Source organism: Triturus cristatus, chromosome 7, assembly GCF_964204655.1.
Source record: "Triturus cristatus chromosome 7, aTriCri1.1, whole genome shotgun sequence".
NCBI classification, from domain to species: domain Eukaryota; kingdom Metazoa; phylum Chordata; class Amphibia; order Caudata; family Salamandridae; genus Triturus; species Triturus cristatus.
This window is the reverse complement of record NC_140590.1, coordinates 578,931,913-578,951,986: the sequence shown is the minus strand read 5'-3', so window position 1 is coordinate 578,951,986 and position 20,074 is coordinate 578,931,913. Positions and strand designations below refer to the sequence as shown.

At 45.5% G+C, this 20,074-nt stretch overlaps 1 protein-coding gene across 9 annotated transcripts in view; it reads right to left on the bottom strand.

Moving 5' to 3' along the window:
- Positions 1-20,074, bottom strand: part of CACNA1G (calcium voltage-gated channel subunit alpha1 G) — an 807,943-nt gene that overhangs the window by 258,631 nt on the left and 529,238 nt on the right. For all 9 annotated transcript variants that reach the window (XM_085617142.1, XM_085617143.1, XM_085617140.1 and 6 more), the window contains 2 exons: positions 9,994-10,178; positions 8,629-8,755 (listed from right to left, as the gene is read on the bottom strand). In XM_085617142.1, coding sequence (XP_085473268.1) covers positions 8,629-8,755; positions 9,994-10,178 — 312 coding nt within the window. The remainder of the gene's footprint in view (positions 1-8,628; positions 8,756-9,993; positions 10,179-20,074) is intronic.

Below are 20,074 nucleotides of genomic sequence, written 5' to 3'. Positions count from 1 at the left end.
CTCCCTGCCGAACCTCTCCCGGTTGCCGACATCTGTGTCTGAAGTTATGGCCATGCTGCCTAATTTATTGACGGCAGCTGCAGCCGGGACCCCTCAGCTGTTGCCGGGGTCAATGTCTTCCCCTTCTGTTCTGCCCTCCTCCTCCGCCAGTACAACGCCGGTAACAGCTGTGACTACTCCAATACATCCGGCCAGTCTAATGGAGGGTAGGAGGTTGTTCACTCGTTCTGCCTTGGGAACGGAAGAAAGGGAAACTATTGCCACACAAGCGTCCCAGTGGATGCGACATCCTATTTATACTCTTTCTGATATTTGGAGTACCATGAGAGACTACGAACCGGTGATGCAACAGCATGCCCTGGAACATATGGCCAACCGTCTTATTTCTGTATGGGAACAGGTACACCAGGGAGGGAGAGCTCCGGCTATATTGTATGATATCCTTGATCAGATTCACAAATCTCAGTTGACGCCGGAAGAAGTGTATGGGAAGGTGCAGACTTTGGTTTCTTATAGAACTCGTTTGCAGTCTGCCATTCCCGCCGGATTCTCCCAGTTCCCTATGCGGGAAGTGCACCCTATCTTCCATCCGGAAGTTACTGAGGTGGTGGATGCCCACGGTGTCGTTACCCGCCCGAGAATAGATGCCCGGTTCCAGGAACAATGGGTCTATACCCCCTGGAAGCGGAGTGAGGTATTATCCCTAAAAAGCCAGTTGCCAGATCCTAGAAAAAACCCCACTGCATATTACAAGGAACTGACCGAGGCCGCCTCGTCAGCAGTAATGACGTTGGCGGATATTGAATTATTCTTTGCCTTATTAGTACCGGTGGACATTTGGTGCCAGGTACATGACCAGGACCATGTTACGGAATTTGGTGGGACATGGGACCAACTGAGAAACTGGGATAGAGATCGTAAACCGGGGAACAAGCCCCGACCTGAGATACTGACCTTGCCTGAAAAAATAATAACCTATATGCATTCATTGATCCCACCCAGGAAAGTAGATTGGGATAAACTGACGGCTTGTAAGCAAAAGAAGGATGAGAGTGTATCCGATTTTTCCACGAGGTTTGAGGGAGTATTCATTGATTTCAGCGGACAGGACCTGGCCACGGAGGGGGGTGTGCGTTTATTTGTCAATAGATCCGTAACCAATTTGCTACCTGAGGTATCGGCCCGGTTACAGGCAGCTGAGAGTACCTGGACGACCACCACGCCTTCCACAATACTAAGCATGGCTCAGTATTATGAGCATCGGGAAAATGAGAGCAAGGATAAGACAGAAAGAAAGTCGAAAGATTTGAAAACACGAGTGTTACTGGAGCAAGTGGAGAGGGGTAGAGGAAGAGGAAGAGGGTTGCAGAATTTCGTTCCAAGAGGGGCGGGACCCGCGCAAACGGCTGGGCGAACAGATCTAGGCATAAATCAATGTGCTTTCTGTAAGGAGGAGGGGCATTGGAGAGCACAGTGCCCGTTGTTGTATGAGCAGAATACTGCTTCAAGGGGTCGTGGACGGGGAAGAATGAGTGGGCACCGAGGTGGATACACGAGACAAGAACAGGCAGCCCGAGGTGAGAACAGTCAGAATTATTTCGACCAAAGCCAAGGTAAACAGTACTACCATGACGGACGTGTGACGGACGAAGGCTCCGGATATACTCAAGCATAGGACAGCCAAGGGCAGAGTAAGGGGCATGTGTCAATCCCGATAGATCAAGCTGGACCTTATGTCCATGCACAATTACTGGATGCATCAGGTAAGTTTTTGGTTGACACAGGGGCTATGAACAGTTCTGTTTCACGTGCCCTGGTCCCGGGGGCCGCTCTGTCTGGCCAGACTAATGTGTCCGTGGGGTTCTCTGGAACTCCGGTGGTGAGCCCCATTTCTAAGCCACTTTCCCTTACTCTGGGACCGGTAACGATAGAATCGCCTTTCCTCCTCACCTCCCAGTGTGGGGAAAATCTCCTGGGTATGGATATATTAAAAAGATTGCATGCCCGCATCTTTTGCTCCCCCGATGGAGTTTACCTGACCATTAGGAATACCTCTATCCCCTCCATTCAATGTTTTTCAAAAACGGACTCCTTACCCCCTGAGCTTGCAAAACTCCCGAGGGATCTTTGGGCCCTGGGGGACACTGACGTAGGGTTCCTACAAATTTCCCCGGTGTCCATCACTTTGAAACAGAATGCCAAATTGCCGAGGATCCCACAGTACAAAATAGCCCCCGAGGGAGAACGCGCTTTACTGGCCATTATTTCTGATTTGATTAGAACAGGGGTGGTGGAGGAAACGACTTCCAATATCTGCAACAGCCCTATTCTTCCGATTCTTAAATGAGCCCCAGTCCCCTGATTATGCTGATACCTATCGATTTGTGATTGATTTGCGAGAGATTAACAAGATTGTGGTACCCCAATATCCTGTGGTACCAGATATTAATTCCATTTTGACCATGATTCCTCCCACTGCAACCTTTTTCTCGGTGGTTGATTTGAAGAATGCTTTCTTTAGTATTCCCATTCATTCAGATAGTAGACATTTGTTTGGTTTCTCATTGGGGGGCCGCAGCTTTAGGTTCTGTCGCGCCCCCCAGGGGTATACCGAAAGTCCTAGTATCTACAGCCAAGCCCTAAAGAGAGTATTGGATTCTTTACAATTGCCGCCAGGTAATGTCCTATTGCAGTATGTCGACGACCTCCTTGTGGCCTCTGATACAGAACATGGTTGCCGCGATGCCACGGTTACCCTGCTACAGCATTTGGCTACTCACGGTAACAAGGTGTCGCTCTCTAAATTTCAATATTGTCGACCGGAGGTGACCTATCTCGGTCATCTCCTGTCGAAGGAGGGAAGACGGTTGACTTCTGAGCGCATCGCAACCATAACTAACATGCCTGTTCCTCGCACGCAACGTGATGTCCGCGCTTTGCTTGGTATAACCTCCTACTGTCGCCAATGGATTGCTAACTATTCTCTCTTGACTAAACCTTTCCTGTATCTAACTACGAAGGATGTGCATGAACCTTTACCTTGGACTGATGAATGCCAGACTGCCTTTTCCGCTCTGAAAACTGCTCTTTGCTCTGCTCCTGTGCTTGGCACCCCTGACTACCGGAAACCTTTTGTGCTCTACGTGCATGAGGTGGACGGTTGTTCTCTTTCAGTGTTGACACAGGACTTTGGTGGTAAGCACAGGCCTTGTGCATATTTCTCGGCGGTTTTGGACAATGTCGCCAGAGCACTTCCCAGTTGTCTGAGGGCTGCAGCGGCAGTGGCCTGGCCATAGCAATCAGACAATCGGAAGGGCTAGTCCTGAATACGGATCTGACAGTGATGGTGCCTCATGCTGTGGACGTATTATTAAACAGGACACAGACGCAGCACTTAACTAGTGCGTGTCTTACAGGGTACGAATTGACCCTGTTTGCACCTCATATAACGATCAAAAGATGTGTTAATATGAACCCTGCCACGTTGTTACCCCTCCCTTCGGGAGACGGTGGACAAGACATACATGATTGTATCTTTCAAACTGAAGAAGAAACCAAGGGCCGGATAGATCTAACTGACACCCCACTATCTGATGCCCAAGGAGAATTGTACGTTGATGGGTCATGCTTCAGATTACCGGATGGTACGACAGCTGCGGCTTATGCGATCACTACCCTGCACACGGTAGTTGAGGCAGCAAAGATACCATACCGGTCGGCCCAGGCGGCCGAATTGGTTGCATTATTCAGGGCCTGCGAGTTGGGGAAAGGCTTAAGGCTAAATGTCTACACCGACAGCCAGTACGCGTTCGGTGTAGCACATAGCTTCGGGAGGTTATGGGCGGAAAGAGGATTCTTGACATCCCATGGTGAGAAAATAAAGAATGGACCATTAGTTGAACGATTACTAGCCGCATTAACATTGCCCAAGACCTTGGCCATAGTCAAATGCAGTGCACACAAGGTTATAATTGATGATGTGGGGAGGGGAAATTTCTTTGCGGATCGAATCGCCAAGGAAACGGCCCAGTCTGACACCACTTCCATGTTTGTAGTAACAAGAATGATAGAAGCAGGGGTTTTTAACAACACCATAGATAGTGTGAAAGAGCTACAAAAGGAGGTGACCCCGGAAGAGCTGACATACTGGCAAGAACAGGTGGGGAGGCTTGATGAGAATGGATGTTGGACTGACTTGTCAGAGAGGTGTAGATGGTTACTGCCAAACGCATTTGTAAATGCGGTAGTAACCATGGCACACGGACCTTCGCATGTGGGAGTTCAGGGCATCTGTGCAACATTGGATCCTGTCTGGTATAATGTTAATATCCATAAGACGTCTAGGAACTTGGTCCAGCATTGCATAATTTGTCTCCAGCATAATCCTGGGGTTAGTATTCCCATCCTGGCGGGTAGTTTTGCGCCACCCACTCTGCCTTTTGAAGTACTCCAAATGGATTACATACAGCTAGAGCGAGTTAACAATCTGAAATACGTGCTAGTGGTGATTTGTACTTTTAGTAAATGGGTGGAGGCGTATCCCACAAAGGAAAATACTGCCCTGGCAACTGCGAAAGCTCTGGTAAAGGAGTTTTTTCCTCGATATGGGTTGCCACGGGTGATTTGGAGTGACAACGGGACACATTTTAATGCTAACTTAGTTAAGTATGTATGCAAGGGTCTGTCCATCCAGCAGAAGTTTCACGCAGCCCGACATCCTCAATCAGCGGGCCTGGTTGAGAAATATAACGGGATTCTGAAGTTGAAACTGGCTAAACTTCAGGACACGACAGGATTAAAATGGCCTGATCTCCTGCCCCTGGCCCTGTTGTCCGTGAGAACTACTCCCCATTCACGGAGCGGTATCTCCCCTTATGAAGTAATTTTTGGCAGACCTGCCAACGTGTGGGGAGTACCCCGGCCCAAATCTTTCAGGGACATTGACCATCCTATGTTGACTGACTATTTGTATGCTTTAACTAAAGATCTTCATTCCATTCATCAACAGATATCTGCCGTACTGCAGCCCCTGCCGGAGGGTCCTGGACACAGCGTAGAACCTGGACAGTGGGTCTTGGTCCGAAACTACCAACGAAAGTCGAGTTTGGATCCACGCTGGTCCCGGCCGTACCAGGTGCTCCTGGCCACGCGAACGGCGGTGAAAGTCGAGGGGAAGCAGCACTGGATCCATATCTCCCATCTTAAGCGAGTTCCCCTCCCATTGCCAAGGGAGCAGCTTGACCAGGAGGAAGGCCTGCCAACTCAGGGCGAACCCAGCACTGGAGAGCCACTTTCCCTGGACACCCGCAGAGAGGTTGACGGGCGAGGGGAGAGTGCTGTGAGCTTGGAAACCCCTTTTTGTGGCCACCCAATTGCCCAAAGCGAGGCATCTGGTCGGGAGCCCAGCTCCTCGTCTGACCCCACTGTGCCCACTTTGTTTGTGAATCCTAAAACCCCTGGTCGGGATCGATATCACCTGCGGCCCCGGAAATAGAGAATCCCAGGTCTAGCCTTGGCGAGTGAAGTTGGAGGCCCCGGCAAAGACCTGAGGATTGATGGAACACTGGACTGAACTCGTTGAGAGCATGGAACTTTAAGTAAAGCTCTGTTCAGAACGAAGATAGAGACATTGATCAGTTGGTGGGGGCCCAGGTGGAGTTTCTTTTCGACACGGGTTGCGTCAAGTGTGACCCCAACGCGAGAAGTTTTTATCTTTTTACCTTTTTGGTTTCTCTGAACGATAGGAGTCTGCCTGTGAGGCTCTATACGGACACAGGAAAGAAGCACCCTCCGGCAGGTTGGACTGCTTGTAGACCCCTTTTCCCGAGATTATATTGGACTTTTAGTGAGAGAATGTACCCTTTTGCTCGTTTTGTCCCTGAAGAAGGGCGTCCCATAGTACCCCGTACCATTCCCCCGCATTTGCCAATGTTCTCCTCATGGAGTTTGCGTGTTAAAATTGTTTTCATTTCTATATTGATTGTATCATTTGTACTATGCTTAGGTTTGTTTATATATCTAGAGTTCCGCCATCCTGTACACACCTTGATAGTGTCTACCCCTGCTCCTAAGGAACATCATTTCCAGACCTTTGCCCCTCATAAGGAAAGGCACCGACAGACATATGTACATAATGCCTTCATTGAGATGCTGCACCAGACTCATAGTTCCACAAATGTTACTGATTGTTGGGTCTGTGGTCTCCTCCCGTCAGTGATGCATAAGCAAGATTTGTTTATATCAATGCCCTTATCTTATTTAGGTAGTTGCGAAGCCTGGTTCAAAATGTTATCCATGCTGTACGAACACTACACTATAGATGAACGTCGATTCTCAGAGAAGGATTATGCCTTGATTCTAGCCTATATAGAGAAACACCAAGGTTTTACTCCTAATGCTGAGGGAACGGATGGTACCCTTGATCCTACCGCCTGCATGAACGTATACACTGATCATGAAAATGATACCTGGTTGAGGGATGAAGTATTGGATTTCATGACTTTTAACTTTACTGAGTATTTCAATATTTCCAGGAGCGAAATGTCTCAGATGAGAAAATCATTCCGGTCCCGGTGCTGAATACATCCTCCTCCTTCTGCGTGCAGGGTACTGGACATTTATTTGTAGGTTATAGTAGATGTAATTACACTTATAGACTGCAGACGTTCAGCAGTCCCCCAACACTCACCCCTCCCAATGTTTATTTTGTGTGCGGTGAAAACGCATACACTTGGCTACCCAGAGGATGGGCAGGTAGGTGTTACTTATCTTTCCTTTACCCACCGGTTTACATAGCCCCTTCTGATTATCATAAGTCCCATTCCTTAAATCGGCGGAGTCTGAGAGCTGAAGCCGCCAGTAATGATGCCACTGACCAGACTGACACTCCAGCCCAACACTTCGTTGATATTATAAAAGGGGTGTTGCCCATATGGGGACCCATCCTCACTAGTAAAGAAATTAGGAGGCTATCTAGAGTGGTGGAAGGGGTGATTAATACTACTGCAGGAATATTAACTAATATCACGGTGGAGCTCCAGGCGACCCGGCTTGTGACCCTTCAAAATCGTCTTGTTTTAGATGTTATCCTAGCTGATCGCGGAGGAGCTTGTAGAGTCATCGGCATTTCCTGTTGTGTATATATACCTGACTCCGCCCCTTCTGTCCATTTAGCCATCCAGAAACTGCATCGGCTAGCCTCTGAAATTCACACCGAGACTGGTACTTGGTCTTTGTCCGGGTGGTTTTGGGATTTGGTGACCACCTGGGGATGGAAGTTATTCATGATTCTTTTGGGAGTAGTAGGGTTCATTTTCACCTGCTGCCTTTGTCTACAGTGCGGGCCTGCTTGCTGTGCATATTGCGCTACTCAGGTTTGCGATCCATCCCTAGGCCCAAGCCCGTCCAAACCAGGATAGATACCCAGCGGGCTCAGAAAGAGATGCATGACTTAATGCAGATCGATGAGGGTATTTTTGAAGACTGACTCCGTTATTAGCTATGCTGCACTAAAAGGGCCGTTCTGAGGTATTCAAGTCACTATGGTATGATTAGCGCAGTATATCTAATGATGGTATGATTAGTTATGGTGTATTCAAAGGTTCGAAATCCCCGTTATGTTTAGCACGACAAAAAGGGCCGAGAACTGAACCGCCTCCATCTTGGATTGCGGCTCTTTCGCTTGGGAATCACATGGTCTCTTCCGCACACCATCTGCTCCCCCTTTTCATGCATTTATTAGGAGACAGGCCGAGTTGCTGAGAAGCAAGGTCACATCTGCTAAAAGGGAGTATCAAGCAAATTCCTCTAGACCTGGGACGAGAAGGGAGTCACCCTTTCGACCTTCTCTGTAAAGATAGTAACCCTTTGTATGTGTAACCGAAACTAGAAATAGGCATGAGCTCATTAGGAGCGCCAGGACTAACTGGTACTTTTCCACATATAAGGTTTTGTATGCTGTAGTGATAATGTATAAAAGTGTGTTACTGTCAAGGAGCCAGCAGTCTTCCTCGGCGCACCTGATGGGTGAGGATCGACGAGGCTCCTCTATATAGAGTTCTGTGGTGGCTAATAAACGTTTGAACCTTCCACGTTGCCAACTGCTCCTTATTCTACTTAATATTGCGGGCCAGTGGTAAGTGTGGCCCTTGGAATAATTATTTGGACACAACAGTATATTATGCTTCAAGGTCAGTGTCATTGGTTGGTCACTGGTAGTAGAGGTGGCCCAACTGGTGCTGTATTCTGTCATATTAGTCCAGTAGGGGGGCCTTGACTACTACCTGGTGGGGCTGTTTTGTGAGCTTCTCTCGGGCGTTCTTGTAGTGGAGGACACTGCCTGATCCTAACTTTCAGTATCCAATTGTGAGGTAGGTCTCCACTGCTCTCTCAGGGTTTTTCCTTTCAAGGCCTATCCTTGATACCAGAGTTTTAGAATCATTGGCAAAGTGTCTCCTTCTCTACTGGTTCCTGTGTTTTACTCTTAATGTGCTCTAATAACTAGTTAAACTACTACTATGTATGTTCCAATGAAAAAATAGATATAAATAGGATGTACATTTTAACACTACAAGGAAACAAAATATGCATGTCTGTGTGAGTGTGTTTGTATATATCTATGTCACATACCTGGACTCCAAGAATTCCAAATATAATGAAGAAGGCACAGCATATTACCACGATGTTACCGATAGGTTTGAGGGAGGACATAAGAGTTTCCACAACCAGCTTTAGCCCTTGTGCTCGGCTAATGACCCTATTAGAAAAATAGGAGTATCACATGTAAAAGGGCACACTTTAAAAGCAAAAAAACAGACAGAGAATTATTTATTGTATATTGAGTGCCCGCACAGGAGACACCTTTCACGAGAACGCTATTAAATGGCTGGAAATGTAAAATTATAGATACAAAATATAGTATAGCATTTATAGTTAGTTCCTCTCTACTTGCAAGTGGAATATACTGAGCATCAATGTTGTGGGTGTGTCCCATTAAAACATAGATGAAGTTTGGACATATGCAGACGTTAATTGGAAACTCAACAGAAAAGATGACTACAGAAACGGAAGGACCTTATAGAAAAGAGGAAGCATGGTACATCACTTAATGCAACAGAACTCGACTTTCAGGCACTGCAGTTTTGACTGCATCCTCACCACATGCCCAAACAGAAGCACTGTAGTGTGACTGCTGAAAAGCATTTTCTGCTACTTTATTCCTGTACAGCGCAGTGCCTTGCTATTGTTTCACATGGACCTGATGAATAATGATTTTTCAAATAGAAAAATAGTCTGGTTTAATAGCTATATTAAACAAAACGAATATGTAGCCAGAAAAACATTAGGTTGAAAGAGCCCAACCTTTGGCATTCTGGGAGTGGAGAAATTGTGCTGCATAAAAAAGAAGTTTCATTTAAATGCAATCACAGACATGGTGGTCTACTGGCCCTTTCAGGCCTCCATCCCTTTGATTGTATCCAATTGGACTGAGTTACAATTTGCAACCTACGTAATGAATATTAATTAGGGAGGTAGGATAGTGACCCACTTCGTTTAACATTTTAGCAACCAACCTATTAATGCATAGGTTGGTTCGCAAAATTCAATACTGGTCACAAATTGCGACCAGAATAATGAAACATCAGGCCTTTTGTGGTGTAGCTACATTTTGGCAATTTTAAAACCAGAACACCATGTATTTTTCCTATGAAAATTCGACATTTAAATTTTTGTTACTTATTGTTCTGACACAATTGCTGTAAGTCAACAGTGATTTTGTTTCTGCTCAGGCACCATCCAAACATGCTGGCCTGCCCCTTTCTCTTAGTAAATTTACTCACACTATGAAAGAATGCTTTGAGGCTAGATCTCCATCTCCCAAAGAGGATAATAAAGAACATAAATTGAGAAATGTGTAGGAAGAAATTATCCAAGCAAATGTGGTGATTGTGTCAATCGAAAAAGGATAATTTGTACAGAAAATATTTCACGTACCTTAAAGGTCGGAGAGTTCGAAGCAGGCGTAAAACCCTTAACATGCCCAGGATTTTAGTGCCACTGTCAGAAACCATCGACACCAAAATATCAATAACAGAAATCAGGACCAGCATCCCATCCAACAGGTTCCAGCTGCTCTTCAAATAGGACTTTTGACCAAGACACAATCCTAGAGCCACCACCTGCCAAGCCACAAAATCAGTTGAAGCAAGTTATCAACGATCACATCGTTACTTTCAAACAAAACTACCAATAACATCCTGATTCTCACTCATCATGTGCCTAAATATAACCCGCTAAAGAGATTATGGAGCCCGCATGTTAATGGCCCTAAAGAGAGAAGTCAGATAACAATGGACAAATAGTGCCAATTTTGCTGCTCAAAAATAATTGCTTATGTAGTAATTTACACTACAACATTCCGCTGACTGTCTTGAGAGTGTATTGATGATCTACTGCAAATCTTTACAGTGCAAAGGACTAGGTCTGAAATGCAATAGAAGCAGCAAAGAATACTGAGGACATCAGCAGTAATGAAAAAACACCATAAAGAAGCAGCCAGCACAGAGAAAGCATCATCAACATTAAGTGGAGGGCACCAAGAGGTTGCATGCACTAACTGAAGATAAGATTGGGGGGCATATACCACAGGGTAAACATTCTGAGACTGTATAGAATAAGCATAGTTTTGATGACAGTTTGAAATAACCCTGAGGATGCATACATTCATTGTAGAATACCCTGGTATGTTCGAATTAAAGGGAGAGCACCCTGATGATATTCACACTAGGGCTGGATGCAATGTAACTACCACAAAGCATCCAGGTTGGTATTCAGCCTGAAAGCATTCGAACCTTCTAAACTGGCATCAATAAAACCTTAATTGTATGCAGGTTAATTTCCATAATTAATTTAGAACACTGTGGGATATATGTACTGATTTTAGTGTCGTGTTTATGTCACAAAAGTGACACAAATTGACAAAAAATCTTTTTTTACTCATTTACTTTCCAACGCTAAACTTGTTCAGCACAGGAAAATCACTCAAAAGTAGTGCAAACCAGCGCATGGCGCTGCTTTGCATTACTTAGCTCCAAGGGCTCGTACCATAGGTGGTGCATGGGCGTTCCCATGCAATGTCCCAAGGGTTCTGACGCTAAGCCCTATTTCCTTAAGAACAGTAGACAGGGTTTAGCGTGAGAAAATAGCACCCATTTCAAAAAGGCGCTATGAAGGAGAAATGCTTTTATTTCTCCTTTCTTTTCCAACTTTGTTTGTGTGCTGCACTGTACAGCGCACATACAAAGTGGGAAAAGGTTTCAAGTTAGCCTAAGCATTGTATTTTGTACTAGAAGAATTCCCTTCTAGTACAAAACCTATGCTAGTTTCACGGAGACACACTTGCACTATAATGCAAGGGTGTATCCGTGGCACAAAGCAGCATATTTCTCCACTGGCGCTAGAGAGAGGGGAGGAGAGTGCCATATTTCTGCAAATATGTCTCTCTCCTGCTCTCTCCTTCTCACGCAGTGCAGCACTTGAAGCTGCTGTATGCACTCAATAAGAATCTAGTAAACCTGCCCCTTTGTCTTACTCACAAAGAACTTCACAAAGTGGAGCATGTCTACATATAAAACAAGATCACCACGGACATGCCCGTCAGACACCTAGCTGGCCTATGCTTCAGTGCGGTCACTGCCACAAGAAGTTGAAATGTAAAAAAACGTACAGGAACCGTGATCTTGGCTGTAATGGGTGGCCGAGGATGAAACAACAAACTTATGCTAACAGCACAAAGTTGTTGTAATTGTGTGACATACACCAATGGTGAAATCAGACCATCGCCATAACCCCGTTGCGCCCGTCCGTCCCCATGCGCAGCCAATAATGGATGGAGCAAATTAAAAACAAGATGGGATAATAAATAAAAGAAAAACGGTGCTCGGAGCTGAATAGAAACACCAGCGCTCCTGAGGAGGGCTGGTAAACAAAGCAAAAGGAAGTTCTTAGATTGGTAATAAAATGAGGGATAGTGGAGGGATTGTGTACTTGGTCCTTGCTCTCAGGGAGGAGTAAACAGAGGAAGAGGCATGACAAATGTATGCGATGGACATATGGGAAGAAAGAATGGGAGAGCGACAATAGAGATAGCAAATTGCAAACATATGGGTGGGCAGAATCTCTGGAACTACATACAACAGGTCTTTTTTCAAGACAGTGCATGCGGGCTGTCCAGAGGCGAGACCGAAAAAATGCAGAAAGCAGGTAGAATCTACTTCAGCAGAAGTAGTCTTCGCCCAAGGCAGTGAGGAATGAACAGACACATTTTCCAGCACCCTAAGGGACCGTGCAATGTAACTACCTTAATGACAATTGCATTTAGTTATTAAGGGCCTGATTTACGAGTTTGGCGTTGAACGAACCGCTGTCAAAGAGTCGTTGGATTCCCGAACGCACAGTTGGTGGTCCGCCTGCCATTCGCAGACCGCCGTGACGGCGGTCTGGAGAAAGCAGCTCTCACAGGGTGGTACAGACCAGTTCACTACTGTCATAATTACAAGTTGACTTTCCGTCGAGCCGACCTGGTGGGAAGACCATCTGCTTAGAGTCGGCAAAATCGAAGGAAATGGAGTGCATACTCACCCATTTCCTTTTCTTCCCTTCAGTCTCCCACGTGAATCATTTCCCCCAGGGCTGCCCTTCACAGCAGCATCTTGACCCCCTTAGTCCTTCGTCAGTAGTTATCTTCCAATGGATCCCTCAGCCTTGGGCAGGTCAAGAAGAAGATTAACCTTTGAGTATAACTTTTTTTTAAAGTGTTGTAACTGCTCTGTATAATGGAAATAGAAATGTAGGAATGCAGCTCTCAACGTTCACTACTCACTTTCACTGCTGGTGGCCACAAATACCTAATAGTGGCTTGTCTGTTGTAGCTCTAATGTGCGAACACTACTCCAATGGTTTTCTAAATGTAGCTGAAGGCCCAGTTGTTCTATCTAGTCATTCTCAATGTACCCTGCACCCACAGTTCCATGACCTTTCACTCTCCTCTTCTGGCTTCTCATGGTTCCTTCTCCTGAGTTGTAGCTGCCCCCCACATGCTACATTGTTTGGTCTTCCTCTGTTTGCTTGGTGCTTGTAAGCATTTGTCACTGTTTATAGTAAATTATTAAGGGTCAATATATAAAATTGGGCGACCACACTGAAGATGCATACAGTAGTGGGTAAGAGTTGCAGCAGTAATGGCCAGAAGCCATGAATTCATAAAGCAGCATGAGACCACGGTGAGGAGGCATGCATATAACAGGAGACCTGATACCAGATACTGAAGAGTCAGAGCATGTATGTGTGTGCCTGCCAGACATCTGCTGTATTTTTGGTATACCTGATTTGCAATTGCTATTTACATTTAGTCAGATGAGTGGAAAGGCCAGATTAGCCCCCCTTACACCAGGGTGGTAAACAGAATTAATTTAAATAATGTATTAATAATTTAGGTGTTTTGTGAATTGTAGCAACTACAGCATTCTCTATTTTGCCAGTTTGCGGTGGTAGGAGTATGGTGATGGGTATAGGTTATGTATTTGCTAATATGCAGAACCCTGTCTTGACACAGTATTCCCAGATACCCCACTGTATGCTCAAGGTACTGAGAGCAATTTGCTTACAGTAGAGCGATCACTGACAGTATGTTGGCCATAGAGGCTTCCCAAATTGGTTTGCAAGATATTGTGAGTCTGCTATATAGTGAGAGCACTGAAGAAAGTCCCATCCCTTGCTAGAGTGTGGTGAAGTCCTGTTGTGTAGACGAACGAGTGTCTGAAGTGGCAAGTCTTCCTGAATAGGAAATAGTTAGGCTCTGACATCAATAATGTATCTAACATGCGCCAGTACATTGGTTAAAGTGCATAGAGCGACCTTCCTCCATGTGTTTTATTTTAAATCATTTTTGGGCAGATTGGAAGGTGTAGCTGCAGTGAAGCGTCATGGATGGCACAGTCCCCGTGGCCAGTTCGCGGTTCTCGGCCCACTTCTTCTTGACGAGTGTCTTGAGATCATGCCACCTCCTCATGATTTCCTGTTTGTTGCGCAGGGTGGTCCCTACTGCATTGACCTTCTCAACTATCCTCGCCCACGTTTGTCATCTGGTGGCTGCTGGTGTCTGTTGGACCAGGGTGCCAAACAAATGTGGCTCAACCCTGATTATCTCATCTACCAATACCCTCAACTCAGTGTCCGTGAATTTTGGCATTTTTTGTGCTGCCATGGTGTGTGGTGTACCAAGGTGTTAGAGGTGCAGGTGTGGTAGTGATGACGGTGGTGATTTGTGTGTGCTGTATTCTTTTGCCTCTCCTCTCTGAACTGGTGAATGCCCTTCTCTTCTGGAGTGTTGCAAAGGATTGTGGTCAGGGAAGGGGCTGGTTTTATACTCAGCTATGGGGGTGTGTCAGTAGGGGTAATTTCTGTCAGGTGTGGTGTGGGTTTTCATGGGATTTGTAGTTTTTGGTTTTGGCATGGGGTGTGTCCTTGGGTTGTGTTAGGTGGTTTGTGGGGGCAGGACTAGTTTGCTGGGTGCACTTGGTAGCCTTGGTGAGTGTTTTAAGGTCGGCCGCCATTTTTTTCACAGAGTGTCCGCAGCGGTGGCTATGATCCAGCCCCACCGCCGTATCTCTCATTCATCACTATTTGCGACCGCGGCGCACGGAAATAGTGGAACGTACCGCAGTCGCATCGGGGATATCCTAATTTACCGGGCGGTGACTCCGCTGTACTGGCGGCGGGTTAGTGTGTTTCTGCCGTGAATCCGACTGTCGCGGACGGATTTTCAACCGCACTGCTGGCATCCGGCTGTCTTTCGTGGTTCTTACCGCCGCGGATGGATTTTTTCGGCGGTTGATCCTAATGAGTCTGGCGGTGTTGCCCCGGCGGGCTGTTGTTTTCCGCTACCATGGCGGCCGGGGTGGTTTTCTGCCCGCCATCCTAATAGGCCCCTTAGTGTGGAGCCCTTTTTTAGGTCCAGCCTAGGCAGCGTGCATGCACTATCTTTGAGCAAGCTGTATTCAGTCTGTGAGCTTTGAACACCCCCAGTTCTCTCCATTGGTTGTTTACTCTGCCTTTCGAGATTCCTTTTGTGTCATTTGCGAATAGTTTACATTTGTCACGCCTTTTGGCTGTTTTGTTCCTGCCCTGAGACTGCTCCTGCTACATGGATCCTTTCACTATCCGGCATACGTTTATTTTCGGTGCACTCCGTTTTTATTTATTTAGGCTTAGTTGCAACTTTGGCTGTCGTCCATCTGAAGTCGGCATAGTCTTGTGTAAGCTCGGTACAGGTACGTTTTTTGCAAATAATGCTTTCTGATGAGTGGCCAGCATGATACTGTAACCGTGCAGCCTCTGCTCGTGAAGTTTGCCCTTCTCCTTTCTGTGTGACACTCACTGAATGACCCAAGGACTTGACATAACCCCACCCTCTTTACAATCCCAGACTCCATAGATACCCTGCCCCTAATGCATGCTTCATTCAAAGCACACAGTAGCAAAGCGCCCTTAAAGGCTCACAGGGTTCAGCCGACAGAAAGTAACCGGATCCAGGTCTGCCATCTCTTTAAGGCTCCATCTGATGAGGAGGCAGCTGTCTAAGCCTACGCTCAGGATAGAACAAGTGCTCTGGAGAAACGGGGGCTTCTCTTCCAACCTCAGGCCTTGCATGGAACTGCGTGAGCTGTGGAGCACCCCCAGCGCCTCACCTGGCAGCCACAATGAGCTGCTTTGCACAAAAGAAGCACAAGGCATTGATAAAGTTGAGCGACAGCCCGGCTTTGGATGGTACATGAGGGCTACGGGGGCACAGCGCTTCCTTCCACGGCTTACATTTCTTTGGCCTTGCCCTGGAGTTATTACAGCTGTGTAAATTTTTAATAACTCTAGAGTGGGCCCATGGGCAGTTTAAAGGGACAGTAGCCTTTTGTTGCTTCTTGACAGTGGGGCTGGGTCCCTCCCAGGGTGAGTATGTGATTTAATTTCTCTTCCTCCACTTCAAATGAATCTGTAGCACTTGGCATGTAGCAGATTCATCTGCGCTTCCTGAACCGGACTTTGATGTGCCCCCACCCTACAGGGTATTTCCACTATTTCCACTATCAGGCAGAGGGGGGGAGGGTGATGATCAGATCTCAAGCACCGTCTGCGAGTTTTGAAATTACAAATCCAAGCAGAGAGAGTGAAAAATGAAGTCGTTTTCATTTCCAGCGGACCAACTGGGATCCATGATCACACAATTATTGGCAGTTCTTTAAAAGGGTATAAGATTCTGTGCCTCATGGCTATATCATTTCTTTTAACTCCCGATTTTTGTTTTGTAGTGTGTGAGAAACAGAAGATGATTCATATTTATTTTGCTTGAATGCCCCACTTGTTACCAGCTAGATCTTCAATGTCTTTAATGGATGTATTTGGTTTACAATTATGACGGTTAGTTCATTATTATTATTTTTTTCTTTCCTTTTCTATTTTGGCGGGTCGACTATACTCTTTGTATATCACAATTGTCAGCAGGGGCTACTTTCAGAGGTAGGTAGCAGACAATCTAAAACTTAAACCGGGGTCCAAAGCGTGTCTTTTAATGCAACTGATATATTCGCACATTGATTAGATTCAGCAGGCATAACGTGTGGCCAGAATTGATAAACATTCAAAAAAAGGGGGCATGTGTTTTTTTTTCTTTACCAACACAGTCTTCATTACCATATTCTGAATTCAGATAGAAGCATACTCTTAGATTCAGTTGTTAAGCCCATTAAGTGACCCAGTTGGAAAATGGTGGCTTATCAATGTGAAATCTCATATATGTGCTATTCTTTAAAAAGAGAACTCATTTTATTTTTTCACTTTCACGGGGCGGTGTATGCAGTAGGTCACTGCTGTGTTAGTACAGCAGCATTTCCTGCAAGAATATCTATCTCATACCCACCCAAATATTCATTGTTTCTTTCTATGGCCTCACCCCTACCCCTCCCCCCGGCCCCTGTCTCCTCCTCCCTGTTTTTTGCTCCCGCCTACGAATTTTCTCTCTCTCTCTCTACCCTCTAATTTCTCGTTTAAACGTACCCAAACAAAACTCTAGTTTGTGAACACATACAAGCTGAGTCTAAGCATCCATTTTAGATACATATCAGTGACTGGTGGGTGGTTTGCCCCTATACATCTCTGAGGGAGTGGGAGAAGAAGGTGACAGGGCCTTGAGAGCTGCCAGCCATTGGCAGGACATTACTCTCACCGAAAAGCATGGCAAATTCTTGTGGGATTGTGGGCTCACCCTGGGACGGCCCTTGTCCCTTCCACAATATCACCCCATGGCCTCTCTTTTTCTGTGCCTTGACTCGGATGGCACCCAGTGAAATCCCTGTGACCTTTTGTTGTAAGGGTGCCTTCTACAAGCCCCGTTGCCCAGTAATTGGTTTCGGTCAGAAATGAAGCAGTAAGTTAGCTAATTTTGGCACACACCTTCTGCCAGGTTTTGTTGATTAATAGTTGCACCACATTAAAAGCCCAGCATCAGAGTCAGAACTTTTTGAAGCTCCTTGCATTTCAAGTAATGGCGAAAATACAACCAGCAATACTTATCGTTGGTCTATTCATGCACATGGATTCCCTGTCTATTTCCATTTCTATCACGTGTGTTTTTTTCTAGACTGCTTTAAGAAATCCATGTGGATGACGTAATCCCATCTAGATTTGTCCCTCCTGTTCTCTGATTATAAGAAACTACAGGCACAAAGTGGGACATTAGGAACTCAGGTAGTGTTCATGGATTTTTTTTTCCAGCACATCATATCTAGCTTTCCTTTTTGTGTTCCTATGTAATGTTACCCTTCTTGTAAACCATACAAGATTCCAAGAAATCTGTTGATCTGACCCTCGATCGACTAGCGAGCCACTTTCCTCTAGGCATGTCCTGAGTCAGTGTACCACCCCTCCTTTCCCTTATGGTTCGGTATACATCTCTCATCGCCAGTAACTCTCTGTTACCTAAGCCATTGGCTATTCAAAGATCACACAGGAAAAGAGATTTGCATGTTGCATAGACTGGCTTCTGGTGCCCAATGCATCTGACCTCACGGGAGCCTTCCGAGTGTTCGTTATCGTAATGCCACCCAGGAAGAAGCGCACAGCAGAGGCAAGATTAGATTCCTGAATCAGACTTCATGACCCATTGTGTAGTAATTATAGACCTATTCAATACATGGTGGCACAGCTCCTAGGATAATGTGTTACATGGCTTAACACTTATAAGGTGAGACCTATTGGCTATGCCAATGCTTGTTGTAATAAGCATTGATTGACCTTCCTACAGTACACTTTGTCTACAGTAGACTATGAATTCTATTCCATACTTCCTCTGAAGCCGGTAAACTGGTTTCAGAACAGGGGATACAAGGGTGTTTGTGGGGGTTTTTTTTAGGGTAAACCAATTTTTGCCTTATTTAACAATCTTTGCAGTTTCTTGGTCTGACATTTACGAAAAGTTAAGTACTCTCAGTTACGGTAGTAAAACCTTGAAAGGATGTGTGATTTTTCTACTTGAATCTGGAGAAAGGTTGCCGAAAGCAGCAGTAACTTGCTCTGAATGTTTAGTTAGTGTTTTTCACCCATCATGGCTGCCTTGAAGGGTAGGCGCTCTCAATCACAATCACGTTGCTGGATTTTTCTGCTGGGGGGGCTCCTCACTCAGTCCCCATAGCTGTCCATCACAAGTGGGATACTGGGAATGTGCTGCCAAAGTGAAAGTGCATTTGTATACCGAACATTGCAAGTGTCCTTGGCATACTGGGCGGTTTCTCCCTGCATACCAGGTACAAGGGTAGGGCTTTCCATTTAAAACCAACTTTGTTTAAATAGCACATGCAGACACAAATGTGGTGAACTGGCATTCCTAAGTTAGTTAGCAACTCTGACGCCATTAGTGCTGGCCGAAGATGAGAATAGGGCCATTTAAACTTTGGCTTGAAGGCCCCTATTTATACCTGGAACCAAATGTTACCCACAGATATGCTAGTAGCAAAAGTAAATTGCATTGATATGAAGCATTTTGTAAAAATAATTGATGTGTCATTTCTTTACTGTCTGGTTTTCAGATGGAAATGAAATTTGAGATTCGACATATGAACTAATAAGTTCCATTGCAAATTGTCCATTTGTAGTGGATCGCAAAATGACCTGCATAATGATTATATGGAATGTAGAGATTTGTGAGCCCCTGTGATTGGCTGTGAAAGATGGGATACTGGCGTGCAAGGTATAGCATGCCACTATCCCTGCATTTGTTTATCCAGGTGGGAAACATTTTTTTTAAAGCCGCCCAAGTCTATCAAAGGGACAAATGCTACTTTTTTAAAAAAATTCCATTTCGGGAACACTGACGCAACCAGTCAGTGCTCCCCTTTAGGCCCCCAAACAGTTTGCAAAAAGGAGAAGCTGCTGCAACTCGGGGGTCTGTAACTGGTCAATAGTTTGTGACCACAATTGCAAGCACACCCTTTATATGTCCCACTGTAACTCCCAAATTGAAGATGCTGAAACCAGATATTCTTTGGTGGAAAGGGAATCCCTTGCTATTTACTGGGCCAGTAGGAAGTTGAAAAAATTGCTGTGGGGTGTGGATTTCGAAAATGTCACAGATCATAAGCCATTGGTTGAAATATTTAATAACAAGGGTCTTGACTTAATTTCCAGTAGAATCACTAAATGGGTCATTGGTTTGCAAGAGTATTGTTTTTCTATGAAATATATTCCTGCAATTGACAATGGTGTTGCTGATGTGTTGTCACGTCTCACTCCTAAGGAGACTCTCATCTTGAATGATAGTGAGGATATAGACGAAGAATATGAATGGGTATGTGCATTGAAAAACCGTATCATTTCAGAGGAAAAGTGTCCATTGACCCCATATCTAAGGGACGAGATTAGTTCCTCCGAATAGTCTCAGAAAGGAACTGATTTAGTTGGCACATGAAACTCATTTGGGAATTATGAAAACTAAGGAAAGATTACGCATGAGTTATTGGTGGCTGGGTAT